At 37.8% G+C, this 20,600-nt stretch overlaps 1 protein-coding gene and 1 long non-coding RNA gene across 2 annotated transcripts; one reads left to right on the top strand and one right to left on the bottom strand.

Annotated features, from left to right (window-relative positions):
* Positions 1-1,321: 1,321 nt before the first annotated feature.
* On the top strand, positions 1,322-4,346 carry LOC146713532 (uncharacterized). The gene is made up of 4 exons (XR_014918072.1): positions 1,322-1,488; positions 2,637-2,785; positions 3,492-3,656; positions 3,734-4,346. It is a non-coding gene; the product is annotated as an uncharacterized LOC146713532 (long non-coding RNA).
* Positions 4,347-5,025: 679 nt separating this feature from the next.
* LOC146713531 (butyrophilin subfamily 3 member A2-like) lies at positions 5,026-8,454 on the bottom strand. Its single transcript, XM_085448747.1, has 6 exons — positions 8,364-8,454; positions 7,826-8,167; positions 7,192-7,470; positions 6,983-7,102; positions 5,337-5,863; positions 5,026-5,227 (listed from the first exon to the last, which is right to left on the bottom strand). Exons 1-6 carry the CDS (start codon positions 8,443-8,445, stop codon positions 5,213-5,215), a joined length of 1,365 nt encoding a protein of 454 aa, XP_085304873.1. The 5' UTR covers positions 8,446-8,454; the 3' UTR covers positions 5,026-5,212.
* Positions 8,455-20,600: the final 12,146 nt, after the last annotated feature.

The following is a 20,600-nucleotide window of genomic DNA, read 5'->3' as shown; positions in this document are numbered from 1 at the left end:
CAATATCTCTTAGCTGTGATGATGAGGCGGCCAGGGGGGACTTCAATCTCACTCTACCCCAGGTCTCATGACAATTGTTACGTTTTTAGTCCAGGCGAGTAAATAAACGCAACAAGAAGTTTGCCCACTCACTCCCCACCCAAGCAAGAACACCAACAACGATACCTTTTAAAGTGTTAAGCAGCCATTTATTTTCGTCGGCAGTGACCAATGCCAAAAACAACAAACAAAACTCCCTAGTGGTCCCTACGCTTCCCTACACCAAATGAAAAAGAAGCCAAACAAAAGACAAGTCACTTACCTAGCTTTCTAATGACAAAACAGGAGAAAACTTGTTTAACAAAAATGGCTTCTCACGCCTACTAGGCTGCGGCAGTGAAGGATATACATCAGGTGAACAAAGCGTGATCGCGACTTGACAACCTACTTACAACTACTTACAAAAATGGACATAACAACACCAGATATACACGTGAAAACTCTACACTGCACTCAGAAAAATTATGGTTCTTAAATGGTTCTTCAGATGTCTTCATGGTTCTTTAAAGAACCATCATACGTCTATTACAAATGGTTCTTTAAAGAACAAAAGGTTCTTCATCCTTAGCTATCTAAGTTTGATGGTGTAAATGGCATAAATATTTATTCACTATAATGAGGCTGTGAATTATACTGTGTGTTTTCTTTGTGTGCATGTGTGTGCGAAGGGAGAGGGCGGGTTACCTGGCAATTACCCTTTAAGAGAAGATGGTAGGAAACTGAATATTCAAATAAAAGTCAGAAATATTTCCTTAAAAATATACTGGTGGCAGGGGTGGGGGCCAAAGCCTAAAGACCCTAACCCCCCCCCCCCCCCCCCCCCCCCCACACACACACACACACACAGACACACACCCCTAACCCCACAAAACAATTATGAATATGGTGAGTTAACAAGCAGTAGACACAATACACACATTCAAATACTGTACTTTAGTTTTAAATTTTAATAAAGCATTACTATTTTCTACTCCAAGGCATTACTTTTGAGATTATTATATATTTTTGAAAATATAGCATAATGATAATACTAGTTATTGTAAACTTTACAAACCACCCAGCAGTATGTAAAGTCAAATTATAAAATACAAGTAAATAACAATTGCAGAACAGAATGTCAGTGTAATGAACACACTTCGTTTTGACAAAGCGCACTGCTTAGGTAAATGATCTGAGTAGTTGTTCATCACTGAGCAATTTGTTAATATGTGTTTCGAGCCAAATAAATGACAGGGAGAGAGAGAGTGACGTCAGAACACGTCATACTATAATCTCCCGGGAGCGGACGGAGGGGGTCAGTCGTTGGGATGCGCATGCGCAGACAGAGTGTGCGAGCGGCGGGCCTTGACCTTCGGGAAAAAAAACTCACGGACGGTGACAGCGAAACGGATAACAGTCTTCAGTACCTTCTGGACTTTGAAGCTGTGGATTCTGGGACTGTTGGAAAAGGTAAAACATTTTCATTGAAACCTTATTACTGTTTTGTTTTTGTTACTCGTCATTGTAGCTTGTTGTTAATGTTGTGCTAACAGTAGCGATTAGCTAGATACGTTAGCCGTTGACGTCAGCGCAATTTAGTATCCAACTGTTTTCCTAACAAAACCACTGTTATAATGAAGTGAAGGTGCTCCCAGCTAATTTGAACCTTTGGCTTCTAAAATATGTGGTTCAATTGCGTGCTGCGTACATAACCTAATGTCAGCTAGACCGAAATTAAAATTAATATGTTGTTAAAGTCACTAAAATGGCGCCTGAAGCTTGTTGTGGCGTGAGCTCTGTGTCTGCTCTAGAAACTCTGAAATTCTGTAGATCTGAGCTGTACATTAAATACTCACATGAACCTGTACTTTGAATTCTGTATGAGCTGTATAAAATACAGCTATGCATAAGTGTTTTGAATGAATAATTAGATTAGATAACTCTTTATTGTCTAATCGAATTATATAGAAATGAATAGAAATGTGACATGAAAAGGTGTGTCTTTGACTGTTCCTGTATAACTTATTTTTGGACTAGTTGACAAGTTATGCTCCGGTCATTTGATGTTTCCAAGATAGATGTTCTTTTGTAATATAGTTAATTTTGTATATTTCATTTACCCACCATCATACATCATACATACAAGCTAAGAAGAGGTCGTTATACTAACAAGAGGTATTAACGGGCAGGGATAGCTCAGTAGGTAGAGTGGTGGCCCCATGATCGGAAGGTCGGGGGTTCAACTCCACTGAACGGCTACCCTGAGGTACCCCTGAGCAAGGTACCGTCCCTACACACTGCTCCCCGGGCGCTGCATTGATGGCTGCCCACTGCTTCACTGGGTGAATGGGTTAAATGCAGAGGAACTATTTCCCTATGGGGACTAACACATACACATTATACACATTATACATTATTATAACGCTGGGCCAAAGTTCAGCACATGGTTAAAGTTTGTAATCCAGCCAGGGTGTAAATATCACTCAGCTGAAGCAGGCAGCATCAACACATAAATCTACTCTACCCGGCTTAAATCACAAGAGCACCTCTGACCAAAAAGCTGTAGATTTTTCTTGTTTGCACAAATTAATCCAGATTCACATTAATTGTGTTCACAGCTCCAACAAAATGAGGAAGAGAAGGGGGAGAAACACAATTAGGTTGAATTACAATTGGATGGAAGGCGAGGACAAGGAGAAGGAAGCTTAGGATGAGGAGGAAGAGAAGCAGCAGGAGCATCTTTAGGGCTCCCTATGATGTCATTGAGGTTTGTTTCATTAATATGGTCCTCTCACAAAGAACGATGACTTGTTTTAGTTCACCTACTTCCTGTATTAAATAGTGATGTGCAAAATGTTGTGAAAAACCACAGAGCAGGTACATATAGTGCATCTGCAGGTAAATGAACATCAAATCTCTAAGACAGACGGAAATCTGTATATTTATCACCCTTATGATAAAACCCATGTCAGCCATTGGTTTATGGACTTTGTATTTTGAAGCCTCAACATTTGCTTTATTGCTGTTGCTATGTTGGGACCATATTAGGATGAGGGATCAGAATCTGGAGTCATGCACACTATTGTTTCATTTAGTGTGTATCCATAAGATTCGTACAGCAGATCCAAGTTGTGCCTTCAAAACAGGAAAGTCGTCTGCATAGAGGAGAACTGTAATAGCAGGCTTGTACGAAGTGAGGCTTTGTGCACTTGTTTTACTTCTGTCACCCTGTTTTGATGCAGATTTCACTTGAAATCAGGCAAGAACTGGACTTATTTTTTACAATGTGTTCTTGTGAATTGATTGTGTATCGCATATGTTTGATTGATTTGACTTTCTGCAAGACAACAGTCGTCCACTGGCCAAAAAAGTTTTCCAAATACCTCCACGTGATCTAGCCTGGATTTAGAAAAGAATAGCAAAAAAAAATCTGCACCTCCTGCTTCAGATGAAATTTGTGTTTCTGTGTTCAGAGGCAGCGGTGAGAGGGGAGACCTCGGATCATCCAGCTGGAGAGCCTGACCAGGAGGAGTCGAACATTAACTCAGCTCTTCCAGGGCACCCTGCAGACTCGGCTACTGGCAACAGCAAGGGATGACGTGAACGCCAAACTGGAGTCCATCACAGGTCAACTGCAGGTATGCGAGTCAGACCTTCTGAGGAGGGTTTCACTTTTCTCTCTTCTTTATAATTGACTCTTTTCTCTCTCTTTCAGCTCCTTGTCTCAGAGTGGGAGGGATTTGAAGCACAAAGGGAGGAGCTTGTCGTTTGGTTGGCTGATATGGATGTCCGCCTGAGTGACTGGAAACACCAGGAAACACCAGTGAAAAACTGAAACAACTGCAGGTGTGGGCTTGTTTTGATATGACATATATTTGATATGATACATACGTCAGAGACATTATCCTAAACTGGACTAACAAAGGACCATGAGTACAACATGAAACGTACATTACATAGCGTAAGGCTGAAGTTCATTGATCATTTTAATCATAAACTTGTTGTTGAAATGTTTTTACTGAACATGCAAACATCTGCTGATGAAAATGTGTTGATTTATTGGTCTGTTATGAAGCTATTGCTATTTCTAATGTGTTTTATCACTTTCTGATGTTTTATTAATTAAACAATACATGTATTATTTGTTGTGTTATCTGTAGCTATAGTATTTATATATATTTATTTATAGTATAGCAAATATATTTAATTATTACTGTTTAAAACACTAATATGTGACATGTATTAGTAGTGATGTTGTGCTGAGGGTTAAAATGCCTTTTTGTCTTTTGGTAACTACAAAATGACAATAAACCATTAATATATGTCTATGCTGTGCTCGTATTTATTTTACCCTACTCAAATTCAATTTATGATGCATTTTATTTTGAAAGATTTAAAATGGTTTTTTAAAGAACCACTGAAAAAAGGTTCTTTAAAATGGTTCTTTTAAAGAACCATTTGAAGGACCTTTTTAAAAATGGTTCTTTAAAGAACCATTTCTTGATGGTTCTTTGGGGAACCTTTAATGGTTCTTTAATGAACCACTGAAAGAAATGGTTCTTCAAAGAACCATTGTTTGAAAGGTTCTTTGTGGCACCAAAAAAGGTTCTTCTATGGCATCAGTCTAAAGAACCACTTTTGGTTCCAGTTGGCACCTTTATTTTTCTGAGTGTGCACTACAATAAAACAACACACAGGTTCTTGGTCGAGTGGTGGAGGTTCGGAGAGAGGGGGCCAGGTGGCTGTCATCGGATAGTTAAAAACCAGAGGTTATTAGTCAATTATCCAATCCGAGGATAGGCCGAGACTCCACCCAGATCCCCAGCAGGCACGCCCAGGTGTCCACCTCTTAAGAGAGAAAAGGAGAAAACAAAAACCCACAGCCATCCTCTGGTGGGAGGAGTTACACAAAACAAACACAACACTGATCATAACACAATACAGACATATTTTCTTCTTCCTCTCACAGTGTAATTCTTACTTACACACAGACAAAAGATTTAAAGGATCACAAAAATGTTGATACATTTTATCATAACAAACTCTCCTATGATAAAATACAGTCAAACTGCATTTCTTGTTTAAATGTATATAGTATAAATTTAAAGCAAACAAATAAAGAAACATTAGGCATCACATTGCAAAATGACAGCAAGAGAAAAAAAACAGCAAAATCCATGTTTTATTTGTCGTGTTACTTTGTCCTTTGCTGAGGGAGAAAAGCAAAAAAAACGTGTTAGGTTTATAACTGAAGACACAACACGACAGTTTGTACGTGTGACTTTAACAAGAAATATATACAAGAAAAACGTACACACCTGTTCATTGTTTCTCGCTTGTTTCTCTGACAGTTTCTTCTGAATCTCTTCTATGTCTTTCTGTTTCTTTCCCAAGTGTTTAATAATTTGTTCCTTGTCTATTTCTAGTTTTCCCTTTCTTTCTGTCATTTGGATTATAATGTTCTCTGTTTCCTCCATTAGCTTTTCTGTCATCTTTAACAGTTCTTCATGTACTTCTGTTCTCTTTTCCAGGTCAGTTTTTTTATCTACAAGCTTATTCTTTTTTTTCTCTTTGTCAAGGAGTGGGTTTTCTTTCTCTTTTTTCATGACCTCTTTCATCACTGCCTTGTCCTCCTGCAGCAGTGTGTTGAGTTTTTCTCTCTGTTTCTTCAGAAATGTCTTCTGCTCCATCAGTTTTTCAATGGTTTGTCTGACATGTTTTAAGTCCTCCTCCTTGTTCTGCAGCTCATCTTCAAGTCTTTTCTTTTCCTCACATTCTCTCTGTAATTTTCCCTCCATCTCTGTTTGATGTAGTTCGTTTTCATCCTCATCATGTATGCTGATTTCTGTGTGATAAAATTGCAGGAATTTACTATACCAGTAATCAAATATAAATGGAAATAAACAGTTTGAAGCATTACTATAGAGACTGATACTATGGTTACCACCCAACAAGAATGTAGAGTCAAGAACAAAGTCTTCTTTTGAGAAGGACTGACTTTCAGATGTATTTCAAAATTCAGTGAAAATAGATGTTCAGAAATCACTAATGAAGGATATTTAAAATAACATTAGACGTACTGAAACTGCTACGTGTGAATCAGAGAGGTTTGGCCAATTTTATTCAAAATCACATCTATCTATTCATGCATATCTAATTTTCACATTTAATTTTCTTTCACTGCTTTGTTTATATGAGTAAACGAGTGAGAACATGACATTTTGGTCGCAATTCCTATAACAAGGATGAAGCACAAAAAGTTTTCATTTATATTGTTGCTATAACTATAATTTTACAGTGGGTGATTTCCTCAAATATTTTTACCCTTGCCCCCAAAATGTCTCAGTCACACTAGAGGACAACAATAGGAAGGCAACTTCCTCGTGTGGAATTTCTACACATTCAGCAGGTGGTTGTGGCAACCAGTTGGTCTTCTAGAGGTTGAGGGTGTTCTATACTTCACTTTTGATCACAAGGCAATTGCACAGGTTGCTAATGGGATGCAAACTGCCAACAAATAAACACAGTCTGACTTGAACTAAGTCCAGTTACTCTCCGACAGACGGGCAACCACTTGCCAATAATTAACACTTAGTTTATAAATTCAAACAGAGAGTCAAGATATTGCAATCTCAGTCAGTCTGCACTGATGGGACCAACTCTGCATGTCTTAACACATCTCTTTACAACACAGGACACAGGGTTATATTCCTTTATAAAAGTAAAGTTGATGAGAGCCTCCAATTTTGCTAGTAAATCTCTGTAATTTCTGCAGTCTCCATCCACTTTTTTCCCTCGAGCGCCTTTAACATTACTGTTTATGTGTTTGTGTCATTTTTATTTGAATCACGTTTGTACTTCTTAGCCCTTAATTTTAAAGGCAGTTACACTAAAACAAGACATTAAAAAGGTCTGATGATAATTTGAGGTTGGGGTAAAAAAGTACAATGTAGTTTGAACTTACTGGTTTTATTTTGTCCACATTTCCATATTAGGAATATTACTGTGCCGACGCTTATTAAACAGACAGCCAAGTTGATGATAATGTGAACAGCAGTATTAGACTGGACCATAAAGAGGTCACCTGTGAATATAAGGAGACAAAATGTTCTAGATTCTACTTTCTGTAACTGAAAATTAATGTGAGTGATATAAAAAAAAAGGCATTTCTACCTGAAACATGGATGTGTGTCTCTTTGATTTGACTGATATTCTTCTGTTGAACTTTGCAGTTGAAGCTGTAGCTCTGTCCTTTCTCCACAGTCACTTTACTGCTGACAGTATAGAGGCCATCAGAACTTCTGACAATCTTTGTAGGTTCAACAGAAATGGGTTTTCCCTCACTGTACACCCACAACATCTGAGGCTCTGGATACCAGCCATTAGATTTACACTCTAACACCATTTCATTTTTGACATTGGTGAGTTCTATGACTGGTGAGGAAACTGAACCTGCAAAGAAAAGAATGAAAGACAAAATATTGAAATGTAGTTGCCAAAATATATATCTAAAAAAAAGATTCTTAAAATAGTTACAGTTCGCCCAAATGTCTCTCTTATTGACCTTAACTCAAATTGTCCTTTTAAGCTTATAGAGACGCACAATGCTATGTGACATCAACTGTTCAATCTAACTGGTCAAAATTCTAATAATCTTACTTATTTATTCCATTTTCTCTTTTCGAAGTTCCTGTATATAGACTGAAATTAACTTGTACCTATCCACTCAATATATATGTTGCTTAAAGTCTTTCTTCACATCTAAATTGCAAAGTGAAGAAATTAATCTAAATTAAATGAAACTTACCTACAGCAAGCGTCACCACAGTTTCTGCATTAAATTTAGGTACAAGGCATTTGTATGTTCCTGCATCAGAGAGTTGCACTGTGGAGAGTTTCAATGAAACGTCTCCACACTGCAGTTTGTTGACAGAGAGTGATGTTCTTCCTGTGTACAAAGGATTCTGCTCAGTCAGAAGCTCCACACCCTCTCGCCTCACATAGACAGATCTAGGTTTGAGGTCAGTTCTGGACCAATCCACAGTCAGGTCAACAGCATCCACAGCAGGTTCCAGGTGGCATGGCAACATGATGTCATCACCAATCATGGCCACTACTGGCTGAGTTGGACCAATCATCTGATGCTGACCTAACAAAATTTAGGGACACATACAGTTCAGCAGTTTAGTAATTGTGAAGATCAGTCTGAGCAAACTGTGTAATTGATTTATTTAACTACATCAACATAAACTGGTGCTGTTACAGTGTGTGTTTCCATCATCTGTGAAAGACTACAGGTAAGAACTTTAAATTGTGGATTTTATAAATGTTTGTGTGCAACTTACCACCACAAGTTTGTGTTAGAAAAAGGAGGACGACAACAACATGATGCAAAACCAAGAGATGTTTATTCTTCATAGGACTCATTCTAGATGTCTGCAACAAAAAAAAAAGGGGGAGGGGGGCATAGCAACACACACATTTTTATATTAAGCCATTCTCTGATAGAAAAAAATGAAACAGTGAAAGAGTGATTTGTACAGTGTCACGGTAATATCACATTTGAAAAAAGTATTTAATTATGTTAAAATTTATTTTTAATCATTTAGAAATGTGCTCCTTTCCAGGAGTAACAGCAACAAGAGAGATCAAGAACATTGCAGGAAATCTGGACATTTTCTTCTTAGCTCTTGATGAGAGCAAACATGTCATCTGGACACAGCCCAGTTACTCATCTTTACGAAGTCATTATACTACAAGCAAAATAACAAAAGTACTTTTTACTAAATCAAAGGTCTCCCTTTTTTTCTCCTTTGTGCAATATTTTAGCAGATGTGGAATTTTCATAGCCCTTCCACCCTTATTTATTTATTATTTATTATATTTGAGTGTACATTAGGGATGGGTACCGGTGTCCGGTGCCATCTGACATAAACGGTAATAACCAGACCGAAAAGCGGCGCACATTTCGGTACTTTATGTCGGTGCTTTTTTTTCCTGAGCTGTGATACACTTCTAGCCAATCATTTTAAAAATGCCCAAGGCGAAGCGGTCAAAAGTCTGGCTGTACTTCACAGCAAAATATGCAAACTCAGCAGCAACAAGTGCTTTAAGCTCATACTGTGATACTGTCAAAGGAGGTAACCTCGAATCCGATGAAACACCTGGCGACGCATAGCGTTTGTTTTTTTAAAAGCCGAGAAATGCACCGTATTTGATAGCTTGCTGCAAGACCTCACACCGAGCGCATCTACTGCGGGTGGGTTGCCTGTTATCAGACCCGGAGTTAGCAACATCCCCCAAAAACACGAAGAGGAGAGTCCTGGCCCCTAGCCCTGCCAGTGTAGCAGAAATGATGACGGATGATGATGCAGCAGCAGCCGTTCTTCTCTGCGTGAGTAGCTTAATGTTGTTCGTGTGTAATTTACGTTGAGTAGGCTAACCATGTTATTACATTAATGCATGTAAGGTGAACTAGCAAACATCATCATAGCTACATGCGGCTGTCTTCTTGTTTGATGGCAGATACTCCCTTCACCCTGGCCAAAAAGGCTAAAATGACCAAAGAAAAAGAGGGAAACAGTTAAACATGAGAGGTTTTTGGATAAAGTTTGTGTTTTTTCCATTGTTTAAGCACTGCTTCCAGCTAAGAGTGATACCATATATGCCCCATAGCTGCAGAAAAGGCTAACATTGTTATCTTTTTACAAAAAAAAAGCTGAAAATGACATGTTTTTTGGACCAATTTTGTGTGCAATATTTTAGCAGATGTGCAATTTTCATAGCCCGTCCACCCATCCATTCGTCCATTATCCTTTTCAGGGTCGCGGGGGGCGCTGGAGCCCATCGCAGCTGTCATAGGGCGAGAGGCAGGTTACACCCTGGACAGGTCGCCAGTCTGTCGCAGGGCCAACACACAGGGACGGACAACCATTCGCACTCACATTCATTCGCACATTCACACCTAGTGACAATTTGGATTATCCAATTAACCTATCCCCACAAGCTGCATGTCTTTGGACGGTGGGAGGAAGCCGGAGTACCCGGAGAGAACCCACGCAAACGCCGGGAGAACATGCAAACTCCACACAGAAAGACCCCGGCCTGATGGTGGAATTGAACTCAGGACCTTCTTGCTGTGCGGCAACAGTGCTAACCACCGTGCCACCGTGCTGCCCGTCCACCCTTATTTATTTATTATTTATTATATTTGAGTGTACATAGTGTTTATGTATTTCTTTCTTCTTCTTTTGTATATTGTCTTTTATTTTCACACCTTGTGGTCTTGTTACATAATTGAATGGTGCAAGTAACTATACAATGACAATAAAAGTTCTACATCTAAGTCTGTGAAATTTAGCACAAAAGTAAGTTTTTATTGATAAACAATGATAAAACATTGGTGATTTTTTTCTGTCCCATTTTCATTGTCTGATTCCAACATCTACTCTTACCAGTAACTGCTTATAAAGAGATCAAAATAATAGAGCGATGAAAGTAGAGAGACAAGAGACACAAGTAACATTGAGTTCAGTATATCCTCCTCAACCAAAAAGCTGTGTCTGTGCATAGGTCATGGTTTCTTTTGTCCTGTTTGCAATTAATAGACTTACTGTCTATAAAATGCTGATAGAAGATATAGATTTTATTTCAAATTGTAAACTCTCGAAGTAGCAACTAATAACAGCATGTAATTAAAAGTACACATTTTAAATATTTATGAATGTACAAGTATCCAGAAATAATAATTATGTTACTTTCGCTCCTTGATGCTTACAGCACTCTTTGTGCCTCTGTTAACTGTTAATGCTAATGGAATCAATGTGATTTTATGTATTATGAGCACCTACTAGAAAACTTAGGCTAAGTACAGTTTAGCTTTCTATGGTAAAAGTCTACATACCTGTCGAACTGCTCAAAACAGTCACCACAGCTCAAAGAAAGTAGGTTGTAATAAAACTATGTGCACTCTCAACCCAACCCTCTGTTAAACAATAACGCGTGTTGACTTTATAGTTCCTGATATCAAAGGTCAGTTCTTTTCATAAAGTGAGGACGGGTTGGAATTTTGTTAAACTTTCAATTTGATTCATTTGTCCATTTAAGTCAAAGCTGTCTTTTAACATGATGAATGTGCTTCAACATCCTACATGCTGTGAATTCCTTGTTTAGGAGTTGTGAACAAGGACATTATGTCCGTGAAAGGTGTCAAATATAACTCACTGTGTATAGTGCATACAGTTTTCTTGGTGTGTGTATTTAAGAGCAGCACTTCAGTAATTGGATGACCCATTTCATCAAATGAAATGATAAGGGTGTAAAAAATTGTTACATGGTATATTTGCATTGGGTCTTTAAAATGTTTCTCTCTTCTGAGTGAAAGAGCTTCATTTCTCTCACGGCATAACTGGCAATTTTAAATATTGGTGTGTGGTTTTTAAAGAGAAACACTGGAATATTGCTTTCCACACGTGCTGTCTGGTTACCTTTTAATGTGCTTGAATTTGCCTCATTCAGAGGACAAGCCAGGTACATATACACACTAACATCAGTTTTTCCTTTTGAATAAGAGGCCATGTTTTGGCTTAAGCACCTCTTCAAACATACATCAAACATATCCGCTAAGATGATCTTTTTCACCCCATTAAATGATCAGTGCATATTTACAGATTTACATACATGCTCTCTCATACACACCCAATTCTCCCAACCCCCACCAACACACACACACTATTGGGAAAATATATTTTCTAGCGCTTATTTGCCGTGTATTTTGTTTTATGCATTTAATAACAGGTCAGTATATTAAAGGCCATCTTTGAGTTATAAACTGTGTCATAGGTCATTAGATTGTTTAGCAAGACGGAAAATTGTGCAGAACAGGATGTACTCAGGATGTGTATTATATGACTATTATAGGCCTCATATTAAGAACAACAGGAAACAGCAAGGAGAGAGGCAGTTAAGATAGATTTTTAAGTAATTGTAGAAGATCAACAAAATAGGAATCATATCTAGCTATCTCTAACTGTAACTGATGGATGATAAATATACTCTGCTTACGCATGAAGAGGCCTGAACCCTGACATATACAACTGTGTATCAAAGTGCTTCCTCTTTGAGATCCACCGGACCACGCTTTGGGCGGTGCCGTGTGGATGTCCCACATATATGTACTAAAATAAATTATTGTTGTTAACTGGACCTGTTCTGAGAATTGGTTGTTTGTTCTCAGCACATCAACAAAGAATCGAGACAACACACACACACACACACACACACACACACACACACACACACACACACACACACACACACACACACACACACACAAAGAGATCCATTTATCTCTTTCTCCCAAACATGGACATACATCACATATTCAAAGCCTGGATGTTTCAGATTCAAATGTATACATATTTCATGTGTTCTGTTGTGTTTATTTTTTTTGGTGACGTTTTCCGTGTTGGTGCAGTTTGCATAATAAATGTGCTCATTGATGAATCAGATGTTGATCTAAAAATAGTTTCACACACACATCCATATAAATCAGTCTTGGGACGACCTGGTGATCACACGGCTCCAGAATACAAGTGGCAAAAAGGCAAGAATTTCATGCATTAGCCTACAATGGAAAACAGAAAAAATGTAAAATATCACTACTTTTCTTTAAAAAATGCTGACATGAAATGAACGGGGCATTTTTGTGTTGAGAGAAACCATACAAAAAAATAATAATCCAATCAAATCAATTTTGTTTCTGTTCTTTGACATGTCCAAGACTCTAATCACCCCCAATGTCTGCTGTACAGACTCCATTTATTCTTTTAAAAAGCAGCTGAAGACATTTTCATATAAAAACTTTTTCAACTAATTTGTTGTTTTTATGTTGCACGAATCAGCAGCAGTCTCCCACATACAGTGGGAGACAAATACTTATTTTCCACCCTAATTTACGAATAAATTCTTTACAAATCCTACCATGTGAATTCATGGATTTTTTTTTCACATTCTGTCTCTCACAGTTGAAGTGTACCTCTGGTGCAAATTACTGACCTCTGTCATCATTTTAAGTGGGGGAACTTGCACAATCGGTGGCTGACTAAATACTTTTTTGCCCCACTGTAGCAAAATTGATATGGCACAGATCTGGCCCACACAATGTGCTTGCCAGAGGTGGCAGACCAGATTCCTACTTGTTCTCGGACTCAAAATCAAAAGAAAACCAAAACAAACAAAAAAGAAACCAAACAAACAAATAAACATAAAGACTTACCACAGATAAAGACCCTAGACTCAGACACAGTGATCCAAACTAATCCAAAGTGTCGCTGTTAAAGTGAAATGAGTCACTGGAGCCGAGCAGGAAACAAAAACTGAGACAAGTATCAACCAGTTACTGCACAATAGACACTCCGGTTGGACCAGTTTCTAACGTTCATTGCTGCACATTCCTTTATGTTTATAAGATAAACACTGGGCATTACTAACACAGGGATGGCTTACCTTGACTGCATACGGCAGATCAGTTCAGATCATGTGTAAAACAAAGAGGAGCTCAAAATGGTTTTGTCATGGTGCTGGGTCATTGACCCAGTGTTTTGTGTTTGGCATTGTGTTTATTATTATTAGCTGATCTGATGTTTAATTTCTTCATGGTTATCTTTATAAGTATGTAGGTTTCATTGTCAGGGTTTCCAGTTCTAGGTTTATTTCCTGTGTCCTTACCCTGGTGCTTTGTTTGTCTCCCTGAGTTTGTGTTTGTGAATTTCCTGTTTTACTTTGAAGGTCTGTGTCTGCAAGCGGGTCTATCCCATGCTTTGCTGTGACACTGAGCTGGGCAGACATCTCGGAAATCATCGACGCACTTTTGTAAAGAGGCTCTATCTTGACAAACCGACCAGATATCTGAAGATTAAACCACTACATTCTCGGCTAAAAAATATTAAAACTATATTTGGTGACACACAAACAGGGTTTTTCAAAGTACAGTTCAGTTAGTTTCCACATGCTGGTTGTTTGTGTGCAGAAATGCCTTCTAAAAATGATGGCCACCAGGCCAAAGCAATGGTTTTGACTCGATCAGTGTTAACCCCGCCCGGTGAGGTTGACAGATAAAATTATTTCATGGTGAGACATGAAAGAGTCAAGTGTGCCAAAATCAATTAATTAAATACACATTAATTAATTATGTAAATGTTCCAATAATTAATTAAATGTGTCAAAAATATTAATTTAATTAACATATTTAATTAATTATTTAATGGTGTATTTAATTAATTAATTAATTCATCATTGTCAGTCCTGGCGTTCCATATGCTACAGCTGTATGTATGAATATTTGTCTCTGTGCTCACAGTCCACCTCTCAGGAACCTGCAGTTCATTTTTAATCTACTTTAAACAGACCTCACAAAAGGCTGATGTGGCAGGTTCAGTAGTCCGATTTAAGTATGATACCTTTGGACAGGGATTAATCTGGTATCTCGCTTCGCTGCACTCCTATGTATTTTCCCCACACCTGAATAAAACATACTGATATTTACAAATAACAGATTCAGCTGATGCAGCCTGACTCAATCCTGATTCTGTGATCTGGCTGCGATTAAACACTTTACTGGAAACTTTATTAACTAGTAACTTCATCAGTCATGACAGAAGCTAATATTTCTGTCCTAACATCGTTTAACCAGTAACAGCTTTCCTCCAATGTAAGCTAACGTTTACACCGTAACTTTAAGCTAGCACCATAAAGACGGTAAAACGCGTAATAACATCTACAAATGCATCTTAAAGCTGTTATATTAGCACTCGGTGTATTACTAAGATAACCACATTAACATTATTGACACTCGCTGACTTTTAATAGTCATTCTATAAATGCTGTCCGTTTAAATGGTCTTACCTGTACACACTGCTGTATTCACTGGATTCCAGTCAGAGTGGATTCTGGAGTCTTCCACGCTCCTGTTAGTGATCCTCCATCTGGATGGATGAGAACAACCTTATGAACAAACTAGAAGGTAGAGAAGGTCCCTTCTGGCCCATATCTATGGAAATGATTTCTGATAATAACACCCAATGTATTGACTGGTAGCATCCGAAGTGGGTGCATGGTAATATAAACCCAACAAATTTAAAACAATATCATGTCAGTTTCTTTTCTTTTCTTTTTTAAAAATATCTTTTAGACATAATGCTCATATAAGAGGCTGTTCTAAAATAGACACAATTTGCAGTGTGGAGGCCAATCCCATTATCTAGAGTAGAAATGTAAGCACATAATTATACAGCATAGTTATCAAAGAAATCATGTTAGCAAGTGCTTAAGATTTATGTAGGTCTTAACATATGAAAAACCATCAATACTGTAGTATTAGTGATGCCATTAGATCTTGATGAAAACTTTTACAAGTTGTTACAAGTATGTTAAATATACATTACCTGAACACAACAGGATGCAAAGAAAAACCCAGCAAAAGATAAATGTCCTCATTTTTGGCTTATGTAAAAACCAAAAAAACAAAAAATGTAATTGATGTAGTATTACAGAGATCAGCAAAGTCTACTTAAATAAGAATAAAAGAAAAAGACACAGTGATGTGTTTAGGAGATCTTTCCTTTTTCTAAGGGATTATTTAGCTTGGATTTTTGAAGCATTCAGGAAATGTGTAAGCAGTCATTTTACTGTACAACGTATCTGCTATAAATTGCACTGTATACTTAATATCAATTATCTGTATAAATGCCGTTTTTTGTAAAAACAATCACTGTGTACCACCATCAGAAACTAATACTAATATAGAAAGAGATAAATAAATACAAATAAATAAATAAATTGTAAGATATTATGAATTGTTATGCATTGTTAGGTATTACTGTCATTGCAAATTATCATTAACAGGAATTTTATCAAATCATACGTACATACCATGGAGTGTGGCAGAATGTCAGCTCACCTCAGAGGAAAGTAAGTTGCCTTGTCAAAGTCCATTTATAAAATCTTGCTATTGTGGAGGAATGTAAAGACAACAGGAGAGGTCTCAATATGTCTCACTCTAACTTCTTTATTCACAGCTTCACAACAACTCCACATACGCCAAAACCTCCACCCCAGCACTTCCCTTGACCTTGGGTGTGAGTGGAGCCACCTGGTGGTCTGCCCCACTATCTCTTTTAATTGCTATCACCCTTGAGTAATTATTTAATACGGATACATACCTAACCTATGACTTTTTCCTCAAAGTCAAATTGAAGAACTGCTGTAAGCTAATTAAAATGCACAAAAAGAAAAAGCACCCCCCCCCCCCAAAACACACACACACAAAAAGTAAAAAAAAATGTAGGAAATTGAAGGCTGTCTGTTGTTCAGTCCCATCAACATGCTGATAATATTTAATCTGAGACTGCTATAAATCAGATATGTTGCAGCAACAACATAGCTGCCTTTAATTTTAACTGTGTTTATTAGAATTGACCTTTAGACGTAGTAACAGGAGGTAAATCAACACACCAGAGAGAGAATCTTTTAAGAAAATGTGGTAGATGTGGTCTTTGATAGATTATCACGAGAATCATAAAAACTAAATGATCATAAAATTTATAAATGGGAGCAAAGAAGAAAAAGTAAATATAAAAGAAAAAAGGAAAAGAAAACTTGGCGATGAAGGGGGTGGGACAACTTTTTTTTTGAGTCACATACTTTTTCCACATAGGTTTTGATAGATTTTTTTCTGTTAATAGATGAAATCATTATTTAAAACTGCAATTTATATTTACTCATGTTATCGTTGTCTATTGTGATTGATCTGAAACGTGTGACAAATCTGCAAAACAACAACAAAAAAATCAGGGAGACAGCATTGTAAAAATATAAAAACTAGAATATAGAATAGAAAAATACGTAGAATATTAAGATGGGAGGATGAAGACACACAGTAGCCGACAGCACTGGCGGCTTCCTAAACAGTAGGAAAGGGCCTGCGTGCCCAACCATCGTCCCCTGATCGATGATGATGATGATGATGAAACTTTATTTGTCACTTGCAATCATACACACATTACAAAAACATCACACCGGGGAGACAGGTCAGAACAGGTAGCATTAAAGAAAAACAGTGAAACGTACAACACAGTAGGGAAGAGGAGGACAAAAAAAGAGAACTCCACTCAGACTGAGCTCCTTATAGGGGATCAGTATGAGAACAGAAAACAAAAACTCCTTAGTACAAAAAGCACATGTTCACACTGTAACACCATGAAAACCCATGACAAGCAACAGGGGTAGCTAAATGGGGTTAGAGTAAGCCAATGTAGAAAGCAGCATCGGCTCCTGCAGAATCTCTGGCGGAATCCAGGCGACCCGGCTTCTGCATCAGGTTGGGGCAAGCGTCGGAATGCGGATGTATCTGATGGTAGATCTTTATTTGCAAGTCATTTACTGCAGTGCTGCTCTGATAATGGCTTAAATCTCTCCAGTAAAGTCTTTTTGCCTGATAATAGCTACACACATAATAGAGAAGCATGGCACACAACATCATGGGTAGATCATTGTATCTGCACAGCTCAGGACTCATTAGAGTTTGTGAGCATTAATTAGCATCTTGCTCTTACTGATCATGTGCCTGTATCTCTTTATCTGTATATTTGGGCAAATTGCCTTCGATTAATAATACATTTGAGGGGAAAATTGGTCTAACCTGATTGAGGAGGATCTTCTGGTATATTCTGATAGAACTGAGCTACCAAAAGATGCATTTACATGTTAATTGTAATAATCCCCAACATGAGTTGTGTTCCTTATATGAGAATATTGTGGAGTCCCTACTCATGTCAAGCAGCTCACTGTCTAAGACTAAAATGTATAAAGCTAAATGAGGCTGGAAGTTACAGTGGGATGCAAAAGTTTGGGCAACCTTGTAATAGTCATTATTTTCCTGTATAAATCTTTGGTTGTTACGATAAAAAAATGTCAGTTAAATATATCATATAGGAGACACACACAGTGATATTTGGGAAATGAAATGAAGTTTATTGGATTTACAGAAAGTGTGCAATAATTGTTTAAACAAAATCAGGCAGGTGAATTAATTTGGGCACCACAAAAAAAGAAATGAAATCAACATTTAGTAGATCCGCCTTTTGCAGAAATTACAGCCTCCAAACACTTCCTGTAGGTTCCAATGAGAGTCTGGATTGTGGTTGAAGGTATTTTGGACCATTCCTCTTTACAAAACAGCTCTAGTTCATTTAGGTTTGATGGCTTCCGAGCATGGACAGCTGTCTTTAACTCACACCACAGGTTTTCAATAATATTCAGGTCTGGGGACTGAGATGGCCATTCCAGAACGTTGTACTTGTTCCTCTGCATGAATGCCTTAGTGGATTTTGAGCAGTGTTTCGGGTCGTTGTCTTGTTGAAAGATCCAGCCCCGGCGCAGCTTCAGCTTTGTTACTGATTCCTGGACATTGGTCTCCAGAATCTGCTGATACTGAGTGGAATCCATGTATCCCTCAACTCTGACAAGATTCCCAGTCCCTGCACTGGCCACCAGAGATGGGCAGTAACGCGTTACTGTAATCTGATTACTTTTTTCAGGTAACGCGTGAAGTAAGGGATTACTATTGCAAAAACGGTAATTAGATTACTGTTACTTTCCCGTAGGAACGCTGCGTTACTGCGTTACTAAAACCGTGATTTTTTTTGCGAGAATGTCTCATGACAGTGACGTAAGTGAGTACAACGTTCGTGACAACAGCTGTGTGCAGATCAACAGTGGATAATATATCGAGTGCGGGAGAGAGTATGAGTGTGCAGCATTTAAAGCGTGGAAGTACTGACCTTACTTTGAGTTTGATTCCATAAAAAGTGACAAAAAACATTTGTGTCCGTTGTGCGTGGGAAGAAAACTTCTTTTTACAGCGAAAAAAAACCCCTAAACTTCCAAGCAAGCAATGTACAGAAAATAGGTTTAACCCTTTACAGCCGATCGGAGCGGGCACGCTCTGTTTTGCGTAACTATTTTTAAATCCCAGTAGCTCTGCAACCACGTAAGCTAGCGCAATAATTTTTTTTGCATATGAAACTAGAGGAGTCGTACTTACATCTTATGCCATCAGCTTGTCCTAGGTCACAGTTTCCTTCCACATATAGCTTTGCAAAAACTGCATAAAAATCACTTGCAGCAACAAAAACATGATATTCCAGAAACAGCTTCGCCGATCCAATCAGCTGTTTGTAACACTTCCTATGTCCATCAGCGCGAACTATCACATGACCGCATGACCTGCCCGGAACCGGAAGTGACGTCATTTTGCGGAAATGTAGTTTTTTTTTACCATCGTGTCCTCATGAGCTTATACTTGTGTTTTTAAAAGTTATGTTTGACTTCATGACTTTCTGTGTCGTTTCTGGGATGCTTAGGACTCATATTGCACTGCTGGAAATAGTTTATTGTGATGCATATGCTGTTATTTTGCAAATTTGCACTATAATATTTATTTTCGTTTTTCCTGCAGTATATAAAAATTGGTGTATTTCAAAAATAAAACTATGAAGACACTTAAAATAAATTTCCTGTGGTGGGAAACTAGTTTGTGCAACTTTTTTGTATTTACAGTTTTGATGGATAAGCCTCTTAAATTTCTCTAACTAGAAATATATGTTAAAAAAACAAAAACGATTTTCAATTTTTTTGTAGTTTATTGCACTTTTTTGCAATTTATGTAATTACTATGCACCTAATGCAGGCATATTATTAAAGTTTGGGCTATAATGGTTGTATTGATGTATAGCAACTTGAAATGCTCCAAAAAATGGCTCCACAGCATGTAAAAATATAATATAAGCTCTGGCGGCCTTGGTTCTATGGTAGGTCTTAAAGGGTTAAATGTTAAACTAATTTCTTCCAGTCAGAGAATGGTGCATATAATTAAATTTTTGCTTGATGCATAAAGTTAAAAGATTAAAACTGATAAAACAAGTTTTAAAAAAACATTTTTTCATTTGATTACATTTTGTATGATGGATTATGCAGAAAAAGTAGAATTGGGCTGAAAGATCTATCGCTTTATCACCTATTCAGGTTGTAAATCGTGTTTTTAAAAGTAACTAAGTAATTAATTATTTTTGAAAATAAGTAATCAGTAAAGTAACGGGATTACTTTTTTGGGGAAGTAATTGGTAATTAGTTACTGATTACTTTTTTCAAGTAACTTGACCAACACTGCTGGCCACACAGCCCCACAGCATGATGGAACCACCACTATATTTTACTGTAGATAGCAGCTTTTCTTGGAATGCTGTGTTCTTTTTTCCTCCATGCATAATGCCCCTTGTTATGCCCAAATAACTCAATTTTAGTTTCATCAGTCCACAGCACCTTATTCCAGAATGAAGCTGGCTTGTCCAAATGTGCTTTAGCATACCTCAAGCGGCTCTGTTTGTGCTGTGGGCGGAGAAAAGGCTTCCTCTTCATCACTCTCGCATACAGCATCTCCTTGTGTAAAGTACGCCGAATGGTAGAACGATGCACAGTGACTCCATCTGCTGCAAGATGATGTTGCAGGTCTTTGGTGCTGGTCT

Source organism: Copadichromis virginalis, linkage group LG3, assembly GCF_057382275.1.
Source record: "Copadichromis virginalis isolate Kocher_CV1m ecotype Utaka linkage group LG3, C_Virginalis_male_GT1.1, whole genome shotgun sequence".
NCBI lineage: Eukaryota > Metazoa > Chordata > Actinopteri > Cichliformes > Cichlidae > Copadichromis > Copadichromis virginalis.
Note: the sequence above shows the minus strand (reverse complement) of the source record. Positions and strands in the feature narration are given on the sequence as shown.